Here is a 21,548-nt window from a genome sequence, read left to right as displayed (position 1 = left end):
AACCGTTCCAGATTTGCAAGCTTTTACCATACAGCTTAGGTTGTGCATCAAACAGTTGCATTGAGTGTGGAAAAGTATGCCGTTTCAGTCAGTATAAAGAAAAAAGAATAACTTCTTGCAATAACTTTCAAGCACTTTCTTCGAAAACTCTTTTTCGGCATTGAAATGGTCGTTCAAAGTCGTGGGAAGGAAAGGCTTAAAGTTTGTGGCAAATGGTCTTGTGGATGTGATATTAAATTAACGTCGAGGAATTCTGTATGAAATTGTTTATTTATCAACATTTAAATAACAAGTTACAATTTGTGACCTACCATTTAACACAGCTCATACAAGTTGTAAAACATTCATTCAGAACACCGCTCCGAAGAACATCAAAATTTGGATTAAAAAACGAATCTATTCATAAAACATATCGGTCGTAACTATCTATAATATGTGTAGCAAAAAAAAACAGAAAGGTGAAAACTTTACACGTTCTTCTTCTGAATACTGACTAGTATTTATGTAATTTGTAAAACTTGGCATATGATGTGGTTTCTGTTACTTTTTGTGCTGCAGATATGGGTTTCTATCATAATGGTTGATGGTCGTGTAGTATCACAAAACCTGTTCCGGGTAGCATTAGCTGTACAATGTACATTTCAGACGCCACAGGACACATTAGAAAATAACATTTACATCCCAAGAAGTCGGTCCACTATTTACAGTAGCGCGGTGTACGCCGAAATGGACTATTTAGTTTTAAAACCTATTTACAAGACGGGCATGCTGCCATTTGTGACTTTTTGCAGGTGGAACTCCCGCAGAAGGCTGGATAAGTCTTTAGGGACAAAGGAATCATTGTCCGGTATGAAGTACATTTGGTGCTCGCCGTCTTCGGCCAGAAGGCCATGTCAGTCCCGCAGGTCGAAGCACTCGCTGAAGAACCGGCCCAGCGTGTGGTACAGATGCGGTCGCACTCCGGCGAGGCTGTGGTCTTCATCCGGGTAGCTCTGTGGGAGGAAATTATTATATATAACATTGGTCCTCATTATTTCTAACATGGTCTTCACCCTTTTAATCAAGAAATAACTTGGTACTGCAGGATCCATTCTACCTACATGATTACTTTGTACTTACCACTTGTTTGAACATAATATCGTGGGTTTCCAACGCCCGTGCGAGCTGCATAGCCTGTTGATAATGGACGTTGTCATCGAAAGTTCCATGCACCAGCATGTACTTCCGATCCCGGAACTTTTCGTACATGGCCGTCAGCCGAGACTGCTCGTAACCCTGCTTGTTGTCTGTCGCCGTTGGCAGCCCCATGTAGCGCTCGGTGTAGATGGAATCTGGAAGAAAAATAAATCAAACATCATTATAAAGTTAAAGCTAAGTCGCAAACGTTCCACAAGCTCACCATAGAACGTCCAATCAGTGACGGGGGCCACAGAGACAGCACATTTGAAAACCCGATTGGCATCCTTGGCCAACGCCATGGCCGATGCGTAGCCTCCATAACTCCAGCCCCAAATGGCAGCGCGGGCTGGATCAACGAAGGGCAGCTTTTCGGACAGTTTCTTCGCCGTCGTAATCTGATCCTCAATTTCGAACGTTCCCAACTTGCGGTAGATTTGGAACAACAGTTTGTCCCCTCGCAGGCCGGACCCCCGACCGTCAATCTTGGCGTAGATCACCGATCGGTTCGAGCTCATATGATGACCCCAGCCAATCGACCAAGAGCTGGTTACCGAATAGGAGTTGGGACCTCCGTAGACGTCGACGAGCAGCGGGTATTTCGTTTTGCCACTAAGATCTGCACCAGGTGGAATCAGCAGCATCACCTTGGAGGTAAATCCATTTTCCAAGTCGATTTCGTGGTACTGCACGGTCGGCAAGGATTTGCCTTCCAAACGGTTTCTCAGCTCGGTATTCGTTTCCAGCGTCTTGACGGGTTTTAGACTGACAGCTAAAATGCGAATTAGTTTAGAAAGATATACGTTAAATAGATATTGATGGGGACATCATTTCGCACAACTTACCACCATTGGCAAAACTCCATTCGAACATCTCCGACCAGGGAACGCCCGGCCCTTTAGCTTCGAGCACAATATAGTTACCCTTCTTGCTCATCTGTGCATTGAAGTAGGACTGCTTCGGGCTCGACCCAACCGTGCAAGTCAAACACATAGGTTTGGCACCAGAGTGGCCCTGTACTGCGAAGATGTGCAGCACGTGCGAGTCTTCCTCGGTATTGGCAGCATAGAAGATCAGATTGGTTTCCGGTTCCCACAAAAGAATCTCCTGCACCACGTACTTTCCGCTGGTGAACGCCATGCTACTTCTGGTTTGGGTAGACATCATAGTGATGTGATTGTAACCGCCTGCATCGGGTTGATCCTGGGACTTAATGATCACAAACTGTGATCCATCTTTATTGAACACGGGTGCACTGAACAACTCCAACCAGCCCCCATCGACACGGATATCTTGAATTTCACCGCAGTTATTGTTTTGATCACACGTCGTAACGATTGCGTGATTCTGGACCCGATTCTTCCAAATGGTTATCAGACGGTTGTTGCTAGCCCAGCCAACGGACGTAATGATGTGATCGTTTTCTGGGGTCACCAGTGCAACTGGCGGCTTTATTTCAGTCTTAACTGACGGGTTCACAAGATCCACCTGATAGAGGTTTACAGAGGGATTGGGTGTTCCAGCCTTTGGATAGTGCAAAGCAAGTTCATGAGGATATTGGAATTCCGGATGACCAGGTGGGCCGTAGATAGGAATTTTCATCAGTCGTGTGGTGGTGTCGTTAAACCTAATGAATGCAAGCTTCTGACCATCGGTTGAGAACCACGTGGCGAGGTTCGTGGAGAACACTTCTTCCTCATAGACCCAATCCGGGATTCCGTTGTAGATGCTGGCCTCACCGTCATTCGTGATCTGAAGCTCTTGAGCATCGGGTGACGCCTTATAGTACAGATTGTTGAGGAACACAAATATGAATGAGTTTCCCACTGGACTCCATTCTACTACATTGAGAGCTTTCTGAAATTTGAAAGTTTGATTAGACCAAAAACAGATGATAGTTGCATCATACTCCATCTCACCCTTTCACCATTGACATTGATCGGAATGACGCGATTGTTCTGAAGATCAACAATGTCGTACACGGCCAGAAAACTGTGCCGGAAGATCTTGCTGTATCCCCTAGCCACCAATAGGTATCGCTCATCAGCCGACAGATCGAACTTGAATCCCTGCAGCAGATCCTCATGCTGTTCATCCAGTAGTGTTTTGGTCTCGTTCGTTGCCGGATCGTATGCCAGCACTCGTCCAACATCGTCCCGTGAAATCACTTTTCCGCTCGGAGACCATGCACCGTTGAAACCTCGTGCCGACAGCTTACCGGTGAGGAAATCCTCCAACGTGATCGGATCTCCACCGGACACGATCGGACTGTTATCGCCATTGTCGCTTGAATCATCTCCGGTGAACACTACGACGAGGGTGATCACAACAGCCAGCACTATCGCTACTCCGCCGCCTATGAGTAGATATTTCTTGGTGTTACGCTTCTTCGAACCAACTAGCTCCTAAAAGTACGCGTGAGAAAGAAGAAAACAAAGGTGGAAACGATTAGTAATGAGAAATATTATCTGCCGAGGCAATTGTATTGAATACCAAAGACCACGTATCTTATTATATTGCAGTGCGAGGGTGTTTAATTCAAACCCACGAGACTGCCATAAAATTTAATCTCCTCAAAGCTTCAATTCAGCTAAATTATCTGAATCGTTCAAGATAAGGTTCCTCGACATCAGACAGTGCAGACCAATTATTGCACATTGTACTAAGCCAGTTAGCTATCAATCATTTTTCGGAAAATGATTGACTTATCAATCTTTTGAGGTGTCGTCTATGTTAGCTCTTACAGTTATTTTATAGATACTTAAAATTTTATCATTGTCAAGAACACGCAGAAATCAGTCAGTATTAGTAATTTATATATTAACTGCAATTGTATTAGCTGGGCTTCTCATGTGTGTGTCTTTTTAGGCGAAAATGAAGTATGAGGAAATGGAACGGTTGTGTTATTTTCAAAAAACATGAAACATCTACCAGGAGCTGAACTTATCAAGATGATAAAGTAAGACATCTGGTTATCAACCAGGATCTATAGGAAAACAAAAAGCTATTGGATAGTGAAAGGAATGTGTGATCTGCCACATTTACAAGAAAGGGTACCATTTTGCATGTGAGTATTTCCAAATGGTCATTATCTTGAATACCATCTATACGAAGTGATATCCCATAAGATGTGATATTGTGGATTTAGCACCAAATTGGTGTCGGAAGTAACTTCATTGACTTCCGCTTGCTTTCCTGTGCGTTAAACATAACATCGGAAGTAGTGCGCTGTACAGTGAATCTGATGCTCTATTCAGCGCACTAGTTCCGACGTTATGTTTAACACACAGGAAAGCCAGTGGAAGTCAATGAAGTTACTTCCGACACCAATTTGATGCTAAATTCACAATATTGTTTTACTGGGGTGCAATTCCAATTGAAATAAACCCAATGTGATTCAGTTGTTAGATTTTTCAGCACTTAAAACTGTGTACAAATTTTTATTTGTTTAAAAAACATTCGGATATCTCATCAAGAGGTCCTCATCTTAAAACCACCCAGAGGCATTCATTTTCTAAAATCTTTTCATGTATGTCATTCATATTTGTTTTTTTTTGTTCTTAAACAGTTTGTTGCTGGAAATCATAGGCAGACCAGATATTTCTTGTTTGGGATACTCCTGCATCTCCATCTATGGATTCCTCCAGGGACATCATCTGACGGTTCTCCTACAGAAATTTCTTCTGGGGATTTCTTCAAGAATTCCTGTTGGATTTCCTCCTCCAGCAATATGCCAACTGGAGATACTTCTAGTATTTCCTGTTGTGGATCCCTCGAGGAATTCGTTCTGATGATTCCTCGAGGAATTCTTGCTGGGTATTCCTCGAAAAGTTTCCTTTGAAGATTCTTCCAAGATTTACAGCAATGGATTGCTTCCAGAAGATCTTCTAGGGGGGCATCCATAAAGTACGTCACGCTTAGAGAGGGGAGGGGGAGTTCTGAAAAGTGTGACAAGCAATGTATTAGGTATAGGAAAACCCGTACGAAGGGGGGAGGGGGGGTTGGAAATTCCTATTTTAGCGTGACGTGCTAAATGGATGCCCCCTAGGTACTTCTCTAGAAATTTCTAAAAAGTTTTAAATGCAGGACGGTTGTTTGTACTACCAAAAATTTTCCAGGAAACAACACAAGATTAGGTAATTTCAAACTATTTCGTTTGTTATACTAAACGTTGTTACGAAAGACATAGTTTGGTTTGAAAGAACTGGTTTTGGCAGTGTTTTCTGACCTGAACAATCAACAATGAAGCAAATCTGACCAACAACAATGAAACAATTCTGGACGAACATTTGAAAAGGGCCTATCTGCTTTGCGTAAACAAACATGTTTTTGTCTCTGTAGGGCCCAACTGCATCCACCCACGCACATCAACACCCTTATCAGAAAGAGTGTTCTTCAAGCTATCTGTTAAGGGTGTTGATGTGCGTGGGTGGATGCAGATGGGCCCTACAGAGACAGAAACATGTTTGTTTACAAAAAGCAGATAGGCCCTTTTCAAATGTTCGTCCAGAATTAACATTTTTGTTGTTTCAAACAAATGTTAATTTCTGAAATGCACTACTTCGCATACTAACTATTATCTTCCGCTCTGCCAAATATAGGAAAAGCTCTCGCGCACTCGAGAATTTTAGTAAAATTGCCCTTGTGATTGTGAATAAGTATTCCGAGCTTTATCTCCCCCATAGGTGTAAAAAAGCACTTTTATGGAATGGGGAATTCGTGTAAGAAAAAAACACAGCTCTATGATTTTGGAAGGGCGGGAGTGCCTCTTATTATAGGGTACTGGTTTCCTTATTAAACATGTGGCTCCCATTTTCATCCTACGAAAAATTAAGAATTGAAGCGTTGTTTGTTTTGTTTATTATTTTTGTATATTTTGTTAGGGGCTGTCCATAAACCACGTGGTCATTTTTTTGGGACTTCTCAAACCCCCCCCCCCCCCCCCCCCGCGTGGTCATTAGTCCATACAATTTTTTTTTCTTCCATACAAAATGGTCATTGACCGAAACCCCCCCTCATGACCACGTGGTTTATGGACAGCCCCTTACGAGTGAGCACGCATGAAAACAAAAAGAACGGAATTAATCGGTGCCGTAATCGCTTGTTTTCGAATAGGGGGCCATCCATTAAGTACGTCACGGTCCTAGGGGGGAGGGGGGGTTTGTGAAAGTGTGACAAGCAATGTATTAAGTATGGGAAAACCCCGTACGAAGGGGGGAGGGGGGGTCTGAAAATCCGAATTTTAGCGTGACGTACTAAATGGATGCTCCCTAGGATGAATAGGGGAGATTACTGATGGAACACATACCCTGTCTTTAGTGATTGCTTATGTGTTTTTTTTACGAATATTTCGGCGTCATACAGGGTGTTTGTTTCCGGAGTGCTGATATTTTTAGGGTGAATAGGTCTCCATGAGTTATGAAAAAGTGCCCAAGGAACATGGGGTCGGAGATCACTGCTAAGTGAGTTAATCACATTTTAAGTTTTTTAATTTAGCTCATCTTTGAAACCCTCTATCTACTAAACTATCAGTCGTACCATCAATGTCAACGCTCGAATTGAAAGCTAGTGACTTCTACTATCTTAGCCTCTTGGACGTGAACTTTGTAAAATTAGTCTAAAAGGCTTAAATTTTCAAAACAATGCAAAACATGTCGAAAAAAACAGCTCTTTTTCAGACATTTTTGATGATTTTAATATGAAAACAAAACTTCTGTTAAAAAAGTTCTTCTACAAAACACGCACGAACTTGTTCTCTAAAAATGTTTCTTTGACAGCAAAACTCTATCTTTTGTAGATTAGCTAGAAAATGATTTTGAAAATATCGCTCCAAATTGCATCAACACCATGCCAAAATAATGGTCATCACCCCATCCGTTCGTGCGTTCGTGTGATGTTGCTCTACGGTATGAGGACGACGGCAGCTGCTGGTGCTGCCGTCGCGAACAGAGAACGAGTTCGCTCTTTGTCGCGTTGTATCCCCGCCTGTGGAAGATTTCGAGGCGGAGTGTGGCTTCTGTGCCATATTCAGTTTGACGCGCACTATACACGTTTTAGACGGAGCGAAAGCGCTGACAAAAGTGTATTTACAAGAGCATCCCTTTAAATCCTTCGCACTCGCACGCAAAAACGGCTACGCTCAAAAATGTGTTCGGCCTGCACATTTTTAGTAAACATCCATGCCGCACATGACTGTGTTCGAAACACACATTTTTTTAAAATTGCTCGTACGCTCATATGAGCATGTATTTTGCAATAATTTCGACATGGCAACCTCACTGGGTTTATAAACCACCTTCAAATACCGAAAAATATTGATATTTTGCAAAAATGTGAGCGTGCGAGCAATTTAAAAAAATGTGTGTTTCCAACACAGTCCCTGAGCGGCATGGGCGCTACTCAAAAATGAGAGCTTTTATTTTAGAGAGCGTAGCTCTGCTGCGGTGCTGTTCAGATGGGGAGGTCTATGCGTGCGGGAATTTAGAGCATGTACTAGAGAATGCACTTATTAAATGCATTTTCAAATGTACTAAATGTATTATGTGTAGCGTTATTCTTCTTCTGATGACTGGTATAACATCCCCAATGGAGCAGAGCCTGTTTCTCAGCTCAGCTGATAAACATGCAGCAAAAATTTGCGGGATTTCAAGGTTAATAATGCTCATAAGAAATCTGGGAAATAAATTAATCATTTTAGAAGAAGTTGTTGGTATTTAGAGAACGTTGGGGATTTTTAGGAGATATTGAGGATGTTGATGGAAACTTAGGAATCATGAGGGTCGTCATGGGAAATGATGCTTTTGTGAAGTCTAAGCATTAAGTTGGACATTTTAGGAGAAGTCGGGGATTTTTAGGGAACATTGGGGATTTTTAGGAGATATTGAGGATGTTAAATGAAACTTAGGAATCATGAGGGTCGTCATGGAAAATGACGCCTTTGTGAAGTCTAAGCATTAAGTTGGACATTTTAGGAGAAGTCGGGGATTTTTAGGGAACATTGGGGATTTTTAGGAGATATTGAGGATGTTAAATGAAACTTAGGAATCATGAGGGTCGTCATGGGAAATGATGCTTTTGTGAAGTCTAAGCATTAAGTTGGACATTTTAGGAGAAGTCGGGGATTTTTAGGGAACATTGGGGATTTTTAGGAGATATTGAGGATGTTAATGGAAACTTAGGAATCATGAGGGTCGTCATGGGAAATGATGCTTTTGTGAAGTCTAAGCATTAAGTTGGACATTTTAGGAGAAGTCGGGGATTTTTAGGGAACATTGGGGATTTTTAGGAGATATTGAGGATGTTAAATGAAACTTAGGAATCATGAGGGTCGTCATGGAAAATGACGCCTTTGTGAAGTCTAAGCATTAAGTTGGACATTTTAGGAGAAGTCGGGGATTTTTAGGGAACATTGGGGATTTTTAGGAGATATTGAGGATGTTAAATGAAACTCAGGAATCATGAGGGTCGTCATGGAAAATGACGCCTTTGTGAAGTCTAAGCATTAAGTTGGACATTTTAGGAGAAGTCGGGGATTTTTAGGGAACATTGGGGATTTTTAGGAGATATTGAGGATGTTAAATGAAACTCAGGAATCATGAGGGTCGTCATGGGAAATGATGCTTTTGTGAAGTCTAAGCATTAAGTTGGACATTTTAGGAGAAGTCGGGGATTTTTAGGGAACATTGGGGATTTTTAGGAGATATTGAGGATGTTAATGGAAACTTAGGAATCATGAGGGTCGTCATGGGAAATGATGCTTTTGTGAAGTCTAAGCATTTAGTTGGACATTTTAGGAGAAGTCGGGGATTTTTAGGGAACATTGGGGATTTTTAGGAGATATTGAGGATGTTAAAGGAAACTTAGGAATCATGAGGGTTGTCATGGGAAATGATGCTTTTGTGAAGTCTAAGCATTAAGTTGGACATTTTAGGAGAAGTTGGGGATTTTTAGGGAACATTGGGGATTTTTAGGAGATATTGAGGATGTTAATGGAAACTTAGGAATCATGAGGGTCGTCATGGGAAATGATGCTTTTGTGAAGTCTAAGCATTAAGTTGGACATTTTAGGAGAAGTCGGGGATTTTTAGGGAACATTGGGGATTTTTAGGAGATATTGAGGATGTTAAATGAAACTTAATAATCATGAGGGTCGTCATGGAAAATGACGCCTTTGTGAAGTCTAAGCATTAAGTTGGACATTTTAGGAGAAGTCGGGGATTTTTAGGGAACATTTGGGATTTTTAGGAGATATTGAGGATGTTAATGGAAACTTAGGAATCATGAGGGTCGTCATGGGAAATGATGCTTTTGTGAAGTCTAAGCATTAAGTTGGACAATTTAGGAGAAGTCGGGGATTTTTAGGGAACATTGGGGATTTTTAGGAGATATTGAGGATGTTAAATGAAACTTAGGAATCATGAGGGTCGTCATGGAAAATGACGCCTTTGTGAAGTCTAAGCATTAAGTTGGACATTTTAGGAGAAGTCGGGGATTTTTAGGGAACATTGGGGATTTTTAGGAGATATTGAGGATGTTAATGGAAACTTAGGAATCATGAGGGTCGTCATGGGAAATGATGCTTTTGTGAAGTCTAAGCATTAAGTTGGACATTTTAGGAGAAGTCGGGGATTTTTAGGAAATATTTAGTAACTTGATGATTTTGTGGCTATATCGGTCTCTTTCTACTCATAGTATAAGGGAGTAGAGATCAAAGTGGATAATGAAATGATAGATATGATAGAATTCGCTAGGTAGCGAATAAGTGTGAAAATTTTATAGAAGGTGAAATTAGGCAAGTAGGCCATGTATTGAACGAATACATCGAATGCGTGAAACTTCTGCCGTGCGACCTGTGCTTTTAAACAGATCGGCTTGGTTGGTAGTTCATACCACCTTACCAAGACTGGCAAAAGTTTCAGGCACCCGACTGCCTAGCGAATTCTATCATATCTATCATTTCATTATCCACTTTGATCTCTACTCCCTTATACTTTGAGTAGAAAGAGACCGATATAGCCACAAAATCATCAAGTTATTAATAGAATACGGTCGATAAATCAGCATATGATATGAAAAGTTTGGCTCAAAAAGAAAAGTGTTCTATCCTATAAGATCGAAAAAGCTAATAGGAAGAACACGCCGCGATATAGACATACCCCTATGAACGGAGTGCGAATTCCGAAAAAGCTACCGATCGATAGAATTTGTGATGAAAACAGAACAATACATTAGGCAGTCGGGTGCCTGAAACTTTTGCCAGTCTTGGTAAGGTGGTATGAACTACCAACCAAGCCGATCTGTTTAAAAGCACAGGTCGCACGGCAGAAGTTTCACGCATTCGATGTATTCGTTCAATACATGGCCTACTTGCCTAATTTCACCTTCTATAAAATTTTCACACTTATTCGCTACCTAGCGAATTCTATCATATCTATCATTTCATTATCCACTTTGATCTCTACTCCCTTATACTATGAGTAGAAAGAGACCGATATAGCCACAAAATCATCAAGTTATTAATAGAATACGGTCGATAAATCAGCATATGATAGGAAATATTTAGGATGTTAAAGGAAACTTAGGAATCATAAGGGTCGTCATGAGAAATGATGTCTTTGTGAAGTCTAAGCATTAAGATGGACATTATAGGAGAACTTGGGGATTTTTCAGGAGATATTGAGGATGTTAGAATAAACATGGGAATCATGAGGGTCTTCATGGGAAATTATGCCTTTGTGAAGTCCAAGCATTAAGTTGGACATTTTAGGAGAAGTTTTGGATTTTTAGGAAACGTTGGGGATTTTAGAAGGTATTGGGAGGTCAAAAGAAAGCAAGGAATCATGAGACTTTTCATGGAAAATGGTGTCTTTGTGAAATCTAAGCATTAAGTTGGACATTTTAGGAGAATTTGGAGATTTTTAAGGAACGTTGGGAGTTTTAAGAGAACGTTGAGGATTTTAAGGAGACATTAAGGATGTTAAAGGAAACTTAGAAATCATGAAGGTCGTCATGGAAAATGATGCTCTTGGGAAATCAAAACATTTAGTTGGACATTTTAGAAGAAGTTGGGGATTTTTAGGGAACGTTGAGAATTTTCAGAGAACGTTCTCTAAAAATCCTTAACTTCTCCTAAAAGGTTCAACTTAATGCGTAGATTTCACAAAGACCCTCATGATTCCTAGCTTGCCTTTGACCTCCTAATATCTCCTAAAATCCCCAACGTTCCCTGAAATCCCAAACTTTTCCAAAAAATCCCCAACGTTCTCTAAAAATCCCCAACTTCTCTTAAAATGTCCAACTTAATGCTAAGACTTCACAAAGGCATAATTTCCTATGGGGCTGTCCATTAATTACGTAAGGGTTTATGGGGGGAGGGGGGGTTTGAGAAATCTTAAGCGCCATACAAAAATATTTGGGTTCTCATACAACAAATCTTACAAGGGGGGGTGGTGGTGTTGAAAAATCGTAAAAATGCCCTGACGTAATAAATGGACAGCCCCTACGGAGACCATCATGGTTTTTAACTTGCCCTTTACCTCCCAATATCACATTAAATTCGCAACGTTCTCTAAAATCCCAAACCTTTCCAAATACTCCCCAACGTTCTCTAAAAATCCCCAACTTCTCCTAAAATGTCAAACTCAATGCTTAGTCTTCACAAAAGCATCATTTCCCATGAAGACCCTTATGATTCCTAGGTTTACTTTAACATCCTCAATATCTCAAAAAAATCCCCAACGTTCCCTAAAAATCCCCAACTTCTTTTAAATTGTCCAACTCAATGTTTAGATTTCCCAAAAGCATCATTTCCCGAGGACTCTCATGATTCCTATGTTTCCTTTAACATCCTCAATATCTCCGAAAAATCCCCAACGTTCTCTAAAAATCCCCAACTTCTCCTAAAATGTCAAACTCAATGCTTAGTCTTCACAAAAGCATCATTTCCCATGAAGACCCTTATGATTCCTAGGTTTACTTTAACATCCTCAATATCTCAAAAAAATCCCCAACGTTCCCTAAAAATCCCCAACTTCTTTTAAATTGTCCAACTCAATGTTTAGATTTCCCAAAAGCATCATTTCCCGAGGACTCTCATGATTCCTATGTTTCCATTAACATCCTCAATATCTCCTAAAAATCCCCAATGTTCCCTAAAAATCCCCGACTTCTCCTAAAATGTCCAACTTAATGCTTAGACTTCACAAAAGCATCATTTCCCATGACGACCCTCATTATTCCTAAGTTTCCTTTAACATCCTCAATATCTCCTAAAAATCCCCAATGTTCCCTAAAAATCCCTAACTTCTCCTTAAATGTCCAACTTAATGCTTAGACTTCACAAAAGCATCATTTCCCATGAAGACCCTTATGATTCCTAGGTTTACTTTAACATCCTCAATATCTCAAAAAAATCCCCAACGTTCCCTAAAAATCCCCAACTTCTTTTAAATTGTCCAACTCAATGTTTTGATTTCCCAAAAGCATCATTTCCCGAGGACTCTCATGATTCCTATGTTTCCTTTAACATCCTCAATATCTCCGAAAAATCCCCAACGTTCTCTAAAAATCCCCAACTTCTCCTAAATTGTCCAACTCAATGCTTAGATTTTCCAAAACCATCATTTCCCGAGGATACTCCTGATTCCTATGTTTCCTTTAACATCCTCAATATCTCCTAAAAATCCCCAATGTTCCCTAAAAATCCCCGACTTCTCCTAAAATGTCCAACTTAATGCTTAGACTTCACAAAAGCATCATTTCCCATGACGACCCTCATGATTCCTAAGTTTCCATTAACATCCTCAATATCTCCTAAAAATCCCCAATGTTCCCTAAAAATCCCCAACTTCTAAATGTCCAACTTAATGTTTGAATTTCACAAAAACATTATTTTCCATGACGACCCTCATGATTCCTAAGTTTCCTTTAACATCCTCAATATCTCCTAAAAATCCCCAATGTTTCCTAAAAATCCCCGACTTCTCCTAAAATGTCCAACTTAATGCTTAGACTTCACAAAAGCATCATTTCCCATGACGACCCTCATGATTCCTAAGTTTCCATTAACATCCTCAATATCTCCTAAAAATCCCCAATGTTCCCTAAAAATCCCCAACTTCTCCTAAAATGTCCAACTTAATGCTAAGACTTCACAAAGGCATAATTTCCTATGGGGCTGTCCATTAATTACGTAAGGGTTTATGGGGGGAGGGGGGGTTTGAGAAATCTTAAGCGCCATACAAAAATATTTGGGTTCTCATACAACAAATCTTACAAGGGGGGGTGGTGGTGCTGAAAAATCGTAAAAATGCCCTGACTTAATAAATGGACAGCCCCTACGGAGACCATCATGGTTTTTAACTTGCCTTTTACCTCCCAATATCACCTTAAATTCGCAACGTTCTCTAAAATCCCAAACCTTTCCAAATACTCCCCAACGTTCTCTAAAAATCCCCAACTTCTCCTAAAATGTCAAACTCAATGCTTAGTCTTCACAAAAGCATCATTTCCCATGAAGACCCTTATGATTCCTAGGTTTACTTTAACATCCTCAATATCTCAAAAAAATCCCCAACGTTCCCTAAAAATCCTCAACTTCTTTTAAATTGTCCAACTCAATGCTTAGATTTCCCAAATGCATCATTTCCCGAGGACTCTCATGATTCCTATGTTTCCTTTAACATCCTCAATATCTCCCAAAAATCCCCAATGTTCCCTAAAAATCCCCGACTTCTCCTAAAATGTCCAACTTAATGCTTAGACTTCACAAAGGCGTCTTTTTCCATGACGACCCTCATGATTCCTAAGTTTCATTTAACATCCTCAATATCTCCTAAAAATCCCCAATGTTCCCTAAAAATCCCCGACTTCTCCTAAAATGTCCAACTTAATGCTTAGACTTCACAAAAGCATCATTTCCCATGACGACCCTCATGATTCCTAAGTTTCCATTAACATCCTCAATATCTCCTAAAAATCCCCAATGTTCCCTAAAAATCCCCGACTTCTCCTAAAATGTCCAACTTAATGCTTAGACTTCACAAAAGCATCATTTCCCATGACGACCCTCATGATTCCTAAGTTTCATTTAACATCCTCAATATCTCCTAAAAATCCCCAATGTTCCCTAAAAATCCCCGACTTCTCCTAAAATGTCCAACTTAATGCTTAGACTTCACAAAGGCGTCATTTTCCATGACGACCCTCATGATTCCTAAGTTTCATTTAACATCCTCAATATCTCCTAAAAATCCCCAATGTTCCCTAAAAATCCCCGACTTCTCCTAAAATGTCCAACTTAATGCTTAGACTTCACAAAAGCATCATTTCCCATGACGACCCTCATGATTCCTAAGTTTCCATCAACATCCTCAATATCTCCTAAAAATCCCCAACGTTCTCTAAATACCAACAACTTCTTCTAAAATGATTAATTTATTTCCCAGATTTCTTATGAGCATTATTAACCTTGAAATCCCGCAAATTTTTGCTGCATGTTTATCAGCTGAGCTGAGAAACAGGCTCTGCTCCATTGGGGATGTTATACCAGTCATCAGAAGAAGAATAACGCTACACATAATACATTTAGTACATTTGAAAATGCATTTAATAAGTGCATTCTCTAGTACATGCTCTAAATTCCCGCACGCATAGACCTCCCCATCTGAACAGCACCGCAGCAGAGCTACACGCAAAAACGGCTACGCTCAAAAATGTGTTCGGCCTGCACATTTTTAGTAAACATCCATGCCGCACATGACTGTGTTCGAAACACACATTTTTTTAAAATTGCTCGTACGCTCATATGAGCATGTATTTTGCAATAATTTCGACATGGCAACCTCACTGGGTTTATAAACCACCTTCAAATACCGAAAAATATTGATATTTTGCAAAAATGTGAGCGTGCGAGCAATTTAAAAAAATGTGTGTTTCCAACACAGTCCCTGAGCGGCATGGGCGCTACTCAAAAATGAGAGCTTTTATTTTAGAGAGTACGAGTGCGAAGGATTTAAAGGGATGCTCTTGTAAATACACTTTTGTCAGCGCTTTCGCTCCGTCTAAAACGTGTATAGTGCGCGTCAAACTGAATATGGCACAGAAGCCACACTCCGCCTCGAAATCTTCCACAGGCGGGGATACAACGCGACAAAGAGCGAACTCGTTCTCTGTTCGCGACGGCAGCACCAGCAGCTGCCGTCGTCCTCATACCGTAGAGCAACATCACACGAACGCACGAACGGATGGGGTGATGACCATTATTTTGGCATGGTGTTGATGCAATTTGGAGCGATATTTTCAAAATCATTTTCTAGCTAATCTACAAAAGATAGAGTTTTGCTGTCAAAGAAACATTTTTAGAGAACAAGTTCGTGCGTGTTTTGTAGAAGAACTTTTTTAACAGAAGTTTTGTTTTCATATTAAAATCATCAAAAATGTCTGAAAAAGAGCTGTTTTTTTCGACATGTTTTGCATTGTTTTGAAAATTTAAGCCTTTTAGACTAATTTTACAAAGTTCACGTCCAAGAGGCTAAGATAGTAGAAGTCACTAGCTTTCAATTCGAGCGTTGACATTGATGGTACGACTGATAGTTTAGTAGATAGAGGGTTTCAAAGATGAGCTAAATTAAAAAACTTAAAATGTGATTAACTCACTTAGCAGTGATTTCCGACCCCATGTTCCTTGGGCACTTTTTCATAACTCATGGAGACCTATTCACCCTAAAAATATCTGCACTCCGGAAACAAACACCCTGTATAAGCCCTTCAAAATATAATATTTTTTGTGGCTCCAGACATAATGGAAATTTGTTGTGGCCAGTGCTGAAAAATTCATTTCGTCATATCTAAATTCAATCACCTACAGCTCGTTTTAGAAGCTGAACCTGAGAATATGGTATATGAAAAACTTGTGCGGCTAGACCAGTTCTGCAAGAAAGTCACGGAAAAACCGCCATTTTACGAATATTTAAGGTAAATGTCACGGACTACCTGCGAAAAATGCCAAATTATATTCACGATGAATATCATTTGGTATTTTTCAAAGGTAGTCCGTGACATTTACCTTAAATATTCAAAAAATGCCTGTTTTTCCGTGACTTTCTTGCAGAACTGGTCTGGCTGCACAAGTTTTTCATATACCATATCCTCAGGTTCAGCTTCTAAAATGAGCTGTAGGTGGTTGAATTTAGATATGACGAAATGAAATTTTCAGCACTGGTTGTGGCCTCAAAATCTTCCACCTTCAGTAATTATTCCATTAACTGCTATAGACATTTTATGAGACGTTTCAAATTAGCCATTTTTTGAGAGTTTACCAGTTTTGCAGTTTACCCGGTAGGCCCATTTATTTACAGTTTAGCTAGTAGGGGAATTGTGGGTAAAATGAACAGGGGGGGGGGGGGTGGGGGAATGAACAGGGTGGTGTTTTACAGCAATTAGCGTATTTCTGCATGTTTTAACGATTGGAATCTGTGTGTTAGCGTAAATCATTATACTTCTGCAGATTTTGAACTTGAAAATTAAATAAACCACTTAATTATAACGAAATGTTCAAAAGCCACGTGAAAAATATGCTCTGATGTAAAATTGAACTTATCTGAATTAAGGTTCATTCGTATATTTTTCGCAGAATATGACATATGTAATGTCATATTCCAATAATGTACTCCCAAAAGACAATATTCAGTTGAAAAAAAGAATTAGGTTATGCTTTCATGTGGCTTCGTGGCACCGTGTTAGGAGGGAGCGTGGGTTCGATTCCCGCCGCAGCTGCCAGGAAAAGTTTTCGGCTGTGCCACTGGGCGTTGCATGCTAGTCCGTTGTCTAGTGTCGTGCTTCCTTCAAAGAGCGAATAAGCTCACTGGAAGCATTTAACGTGTCCGTGTCTTTTTTCAATACAATTTTAGGAACAACTTTAAAACCAGCACGACTTGGGGGTAAAATGAACAGCTGGTTCAAACGTTATCCAATTTTTATAAAATTTTGTGCAATCTCGGTATATTGAAATCTAGAATACATATTATGACACAACTAGAGCAAAAAGTTAAGAAAAAATATTTTACGCTTATAAAATAAGATTTTTATCCTTAAAACCACTTACTTTAGTACATTTTTTACAAATAATGATTTCAGCACATTACAAGTTTTATATCACAAATTTTAAAAGTGTAGCATATAAAGTTCACATTGAATTTGGTGACCTATACTTGAATAGGGTCTGGGACCATTTGGGCAGGAGCACCTATTTTGGGCACTTGCTGCTGTAGCTCAGTCAATTTTCAGCCAATTGACTTAAATTTTGGAACACGGTAAGATACGCACTGCCGTTCTACGCATAATTGTCCCATGTTATATGGGATTACCATATAACATGGGACAATCGGGCGTAGAACGGCAGCGCACAGTATCTAGCCATGTACAAAATTTCACTTCAATTGGTTTCAATTTGACTAAGTTATAGCAGCAAGTGCCCAACATAGGTGCTCCTGCCCAAATGGTCCCAGACCCTATATCGAAATTAAACATTTAAGCTAGTTTTTGAAGACATGTTCATTTTACCCCCATCGATTGTTCATTTTACCCGCACTATTTTTCATGACTCTGTTTTCTTGCATTTTTTGCAATCGAAAATAATGTAAGAAAATTGTACTTTTTTATAAATATTTTCTTCCAGAACTCTTAGAATACATTACCATCTACGATGTAACAGGGTAAAAAAGAAAGATTTTGTCATATTTCTACTGGAAAAGACTACAAACGCTTATGGTGTTCATATTACCCCCAATTCCCCTATATCATACCGCGGGGATGTTTTCTCATCTGCTAGTGCCATCTTGAAGCTCTGAGGATCGATATATGCCACATTAGACACCGAAACATTTCCGCCAGCAAAAACCAGACTGGTATTCATCACATGTTATGCTACTTTTCACTAAAACAAAAGCATCGAATGTAAACAATACACTGAGCAACCCACAAGCGACGTCTCGTAAAATAGCTTATTCTTAGTTCCCTTATAAATTTTCTCCAATGTTTTCTAGAGATTAACAAAAAAAAACAACTTTTTTATAAAACCTTCCCTGGAATGGATTCCTTCTGATACTGCTCAATGGATTCCTCAAAAAAAAAATCTTCCAGTAATTCTTCCCGGAAAGTCTTTCACGAATTTCTTCTGAATGTTCCATGGAACATATTTCATGTACCGCTTCAGAATCTGCTCTTGAATTTGTCTTCGGAATTTTCGTTAGAGGATCCTCTTAAATTTTCTTCAACAATTCCTCTAGAAAAGTTTCCGTGAGTTCCATTAGTAACGGAAAAACCACATCTTGAAAATTTCACAGAATTTAGCTTATGTAATTTCCTTTCAAAAATATTTTTTTTTTGGACTTAGAAAATAGTTTTTTCCGACTTTTCCACCAGAATTTCCTCAACATTGGAACTTAGGGTGGGGCGGGGCAAGATGGGTCGCATAAGGATGGATCACCATAACTCCGTAAATACAAATCGGATTGGTTTGCATTCGTCCGCTACTCTTTAATACACTAGTTAGCTATGCTAAAAGTCGATAAACAGTTCATTAAATACAAAATATGATGTTAAACAAGCAGTTTTAAAAAGTGATCGATTTTGTGCCGTGAAAAAAGTGCGGGGCAAGATGGGTCAACTTTTAAGTAATTCACATTTTCTCAACGAAAAACGTCAAAATATAAGATTTGTTCCGCATTCAAATGTGCTCCATATCCATACTGCGTAAACAAGAGCTACTAGTAAACATTTTATATATTTATTTGGAATATAAAAAACTTTACGATTTGAGTGGTCCTGAGGCGACTTGAAAATCGATGTTTTACTAAAAAATTATCATAATTTTATGTTATAATTTTGAGCGTTCATTCCGCTTGATTGAAGTCATTTATGAGATAATCTTGTAATAAAAAATAAATAACTTTTGAATGCTCCAAAAATACGTTCAAAATTGAAGGTGACCCATCTTGCCCCGCGGCCGTTTATATGGAGAATATATGGAATGTATCGCATAAGAAAAATGGCAAAAAAACATTTTATTTTTTATTTCCAATGAGAGTGAATAATTTTTCAATCAATGCCCCAAACTTTTGTATATTCATGCTGGTCATCTAACAAAATTATTAACATAATCAAAACATGAGTAATGCGCCCGAAAATGGCACTGACCCATCTTGCCCCGCGACCCATCTTGCCCCGCCCCACCCTACGTGGAAAACATTTTTTTTTGTATTGATTTTTTTATTTTCTGAGAAAGTTTGTTTATGATTTCACAAAAAAAATTGTTCTTGAGTTATGATTTTTCAAAGTAGGGTAATTCGCCAATTGTTGAACACTACCCGAATGTTGAACAGTTTTTGAAAATGTTATTATAAATTTAACTTAAGTAATTTTCCATCAACTTAAATGTATGATGTAGATGCGTATACATGTGTGTCATGATATTGCTTCAATAAAGTTACAAAATTATACATATTTTACGTCAAAAATATCGATTGCAAATTTTGTACCGCTGATGGCACGAAAACTGCACAATTCCTAAGATTAATTTTAAGAAATTGCTGTTACGAAATAAGCTTTGCTGGCAAATCGACCACAAATATCAAAGTCACACCATAAAGGGTGAGTCGATAATTATTGTGCCATTTTCAAACTAACGTAACTTTTTTCCAACTTCACCGAAATCAACCAAGTTTTGCACAGTTTCTCCTTATAGTCTGATGTTTACATATGCTCAATTGAGCAGTTATCAGTGAGATTCAGATGAATATAGAATAAAGTTAGTTAACAGTTCTCAAAAAGATGTTGTACATCCCATGCTAAAATCTAAAATTATGGTATCGCGCCTTTGAACAAATAATGATTATACATTATCGGATCATCGTAATGTTCGTCAATAAGTTTCAGGAATGGTTGTCAGTGTAACATAAGCTTGTAGCTGGGGGAAAACTAGGCACGATGCGCATAAACAAACCAGAGAGCTTTAATTATTTGGAGGGCGTCAATCTAAAATGTCGTGAATTTGAACTAAAACGCTTCCAAAATTTGAACCGATTCCTAAAAGTTGAAATACATACAGGGGATGGCCAAAATGTTTGGGATAGGCAACTTTTTTTCTCCCACAAAAAAATTCAACATACTGTAACTTTTCATAGAGTGCATCAAAAAAATCTCAAATTTTGACTGTTTGTCAACCTGTTATATGTGCATCATTGGTACAAATTTGGGCTCGATTGATTAATTTTTCGCGAAGTTAGAACCGTACGGGTAAAACACTATTATTTAAACAGCTAATTTTTGAACTGTCATATCTCGGAAACCAGTGAAACGAATTGAATGAATTTTCTAACGTTTATCAACAATATATTGATACTCAATACGACGTTATAAAATGCAATATTTTCTCACGACGAATTAAGTTATACCGGATTGAAATTTTTACCCATATAGAGGAAAATAAGTCAAATTTACAATACCACACAAAAATTACTAAATGTGTTCTTCCTTCAATCTAAATAGGCTCTAATATATCTGATTAGAGATAACTTGAGAACAGAAGTGGAAAATCTTGGGATATCAACACTAAAATTTATTGACATTGATGTAAAACAATTACGTTTTATCGAGAAAAATCCAAAAAGCGTCAATCCTTGATAACTTTTTTTAACGTTTAAAAAGTACCTATGTTTTAATAGTTTGTGAAGCATATACATATGGTTGGTATACGTTCAAAATTTCATTCAATTCGGTTCACTGGTTTCCGAGATATGACAGCTCAAAAATGAGTTGTCTGAAAAATAGTGTTTTACCCGAACGGTTCTAACTTTGCGAAACATTGATCAATGGAGCCCGAATTTGTACCAATGATGCACATATAATAGGTTGACAAAAAGTCAAAATTTGAGATTTTTTGATGCACTCTATGAAAAGTTATAACATGTCGAACTTTTTTGTGAGAGAAAAAAAAGTTGCCTATCCCAAACATTTTGGCCATCCCCTGTATATATACTAAACTACTGTAAAAATTTGGTTTCATTTCGTTAACTGTAGACAATTTGCGAATCAATTGAAGGTAGGGTGGCACAATAATTAACGACTCACCCTTTAGTTACAAGAACTGGAAGGATATCCTTAACAGTTTAACATGGTTTAAAATCACATTTTCATTGTAATTTCATTTGAAAAATATATTTTTCTTATCACACTAATCATCTAAGATCCAATTGTTGAACACTACCATAATCTACGATGTTGGCCACCAGATGTTTTTTTTTACTTAACCTTTTTCAGGAGCGATTCACGGGTTTTCAAAGCATTTCAGGGTCGTTCCAGGGGTGTTCTAGGGG

General features: G+C 38.8%; 1 protein-coding gene across 8 annotated transcripts in view; it reads right to left on the bottom strand.

Moving 5' to 3' along the window:
• Window positions 1-251: 251 nt before the first annotated feature.
• Window positions 252-21,548, bottom strand: part of LOC115253497 (venom dipeptidyl peptidase 4) — a 536,181-nt gene continuing 514,884 nt past the window's right edge. For all 8 annotated transcript variants that reach the window (XM_062856060.1, XM_062856059.1, XM_062856061.1 and 5 more), the window contains exons 3-7: window positions 3,096-3,581; window positions 2,022-3,033; window positions 1,400-1,948; window positions 1,120-1,331; window positions 252-992 (exon numbers count right to left, since the gene is read on the bottom strand). In XM_062856060.1, coding sequence (XP_062712044.1) covers window positions 894-992; window positions 1,120-1,331; window positions 1,400-1,948; window positions 2,022-3,033; window positions 3,096-3,581 — 2,358 coding nt within the window. In that variant the 3' untranslated portion in view covers window positions 252-893. The remainder of the gene's footprint in view (window positions 993-1,119; window positions 1,332-1,399; window positions 1,949-2,021; window positions 3,034-3,095; window positions 3,582-21,548) is intronic.

This window comes from Aedes albopictus, chromosome 3 (assembly GCF_035046485.1).
Source record: "Aedes albopictus strain Foshan chromosome 3, AalbF5, whole genome shotgun sequence".
NCBI lineage: Eukaryota > Metazoa > Arthropoda > Insecta > Diptera > Culicidae > Aedes > Aedes albopictus.
This window is presented reverse-complemented; position numbering and strand designations above follow the sequence as displayed.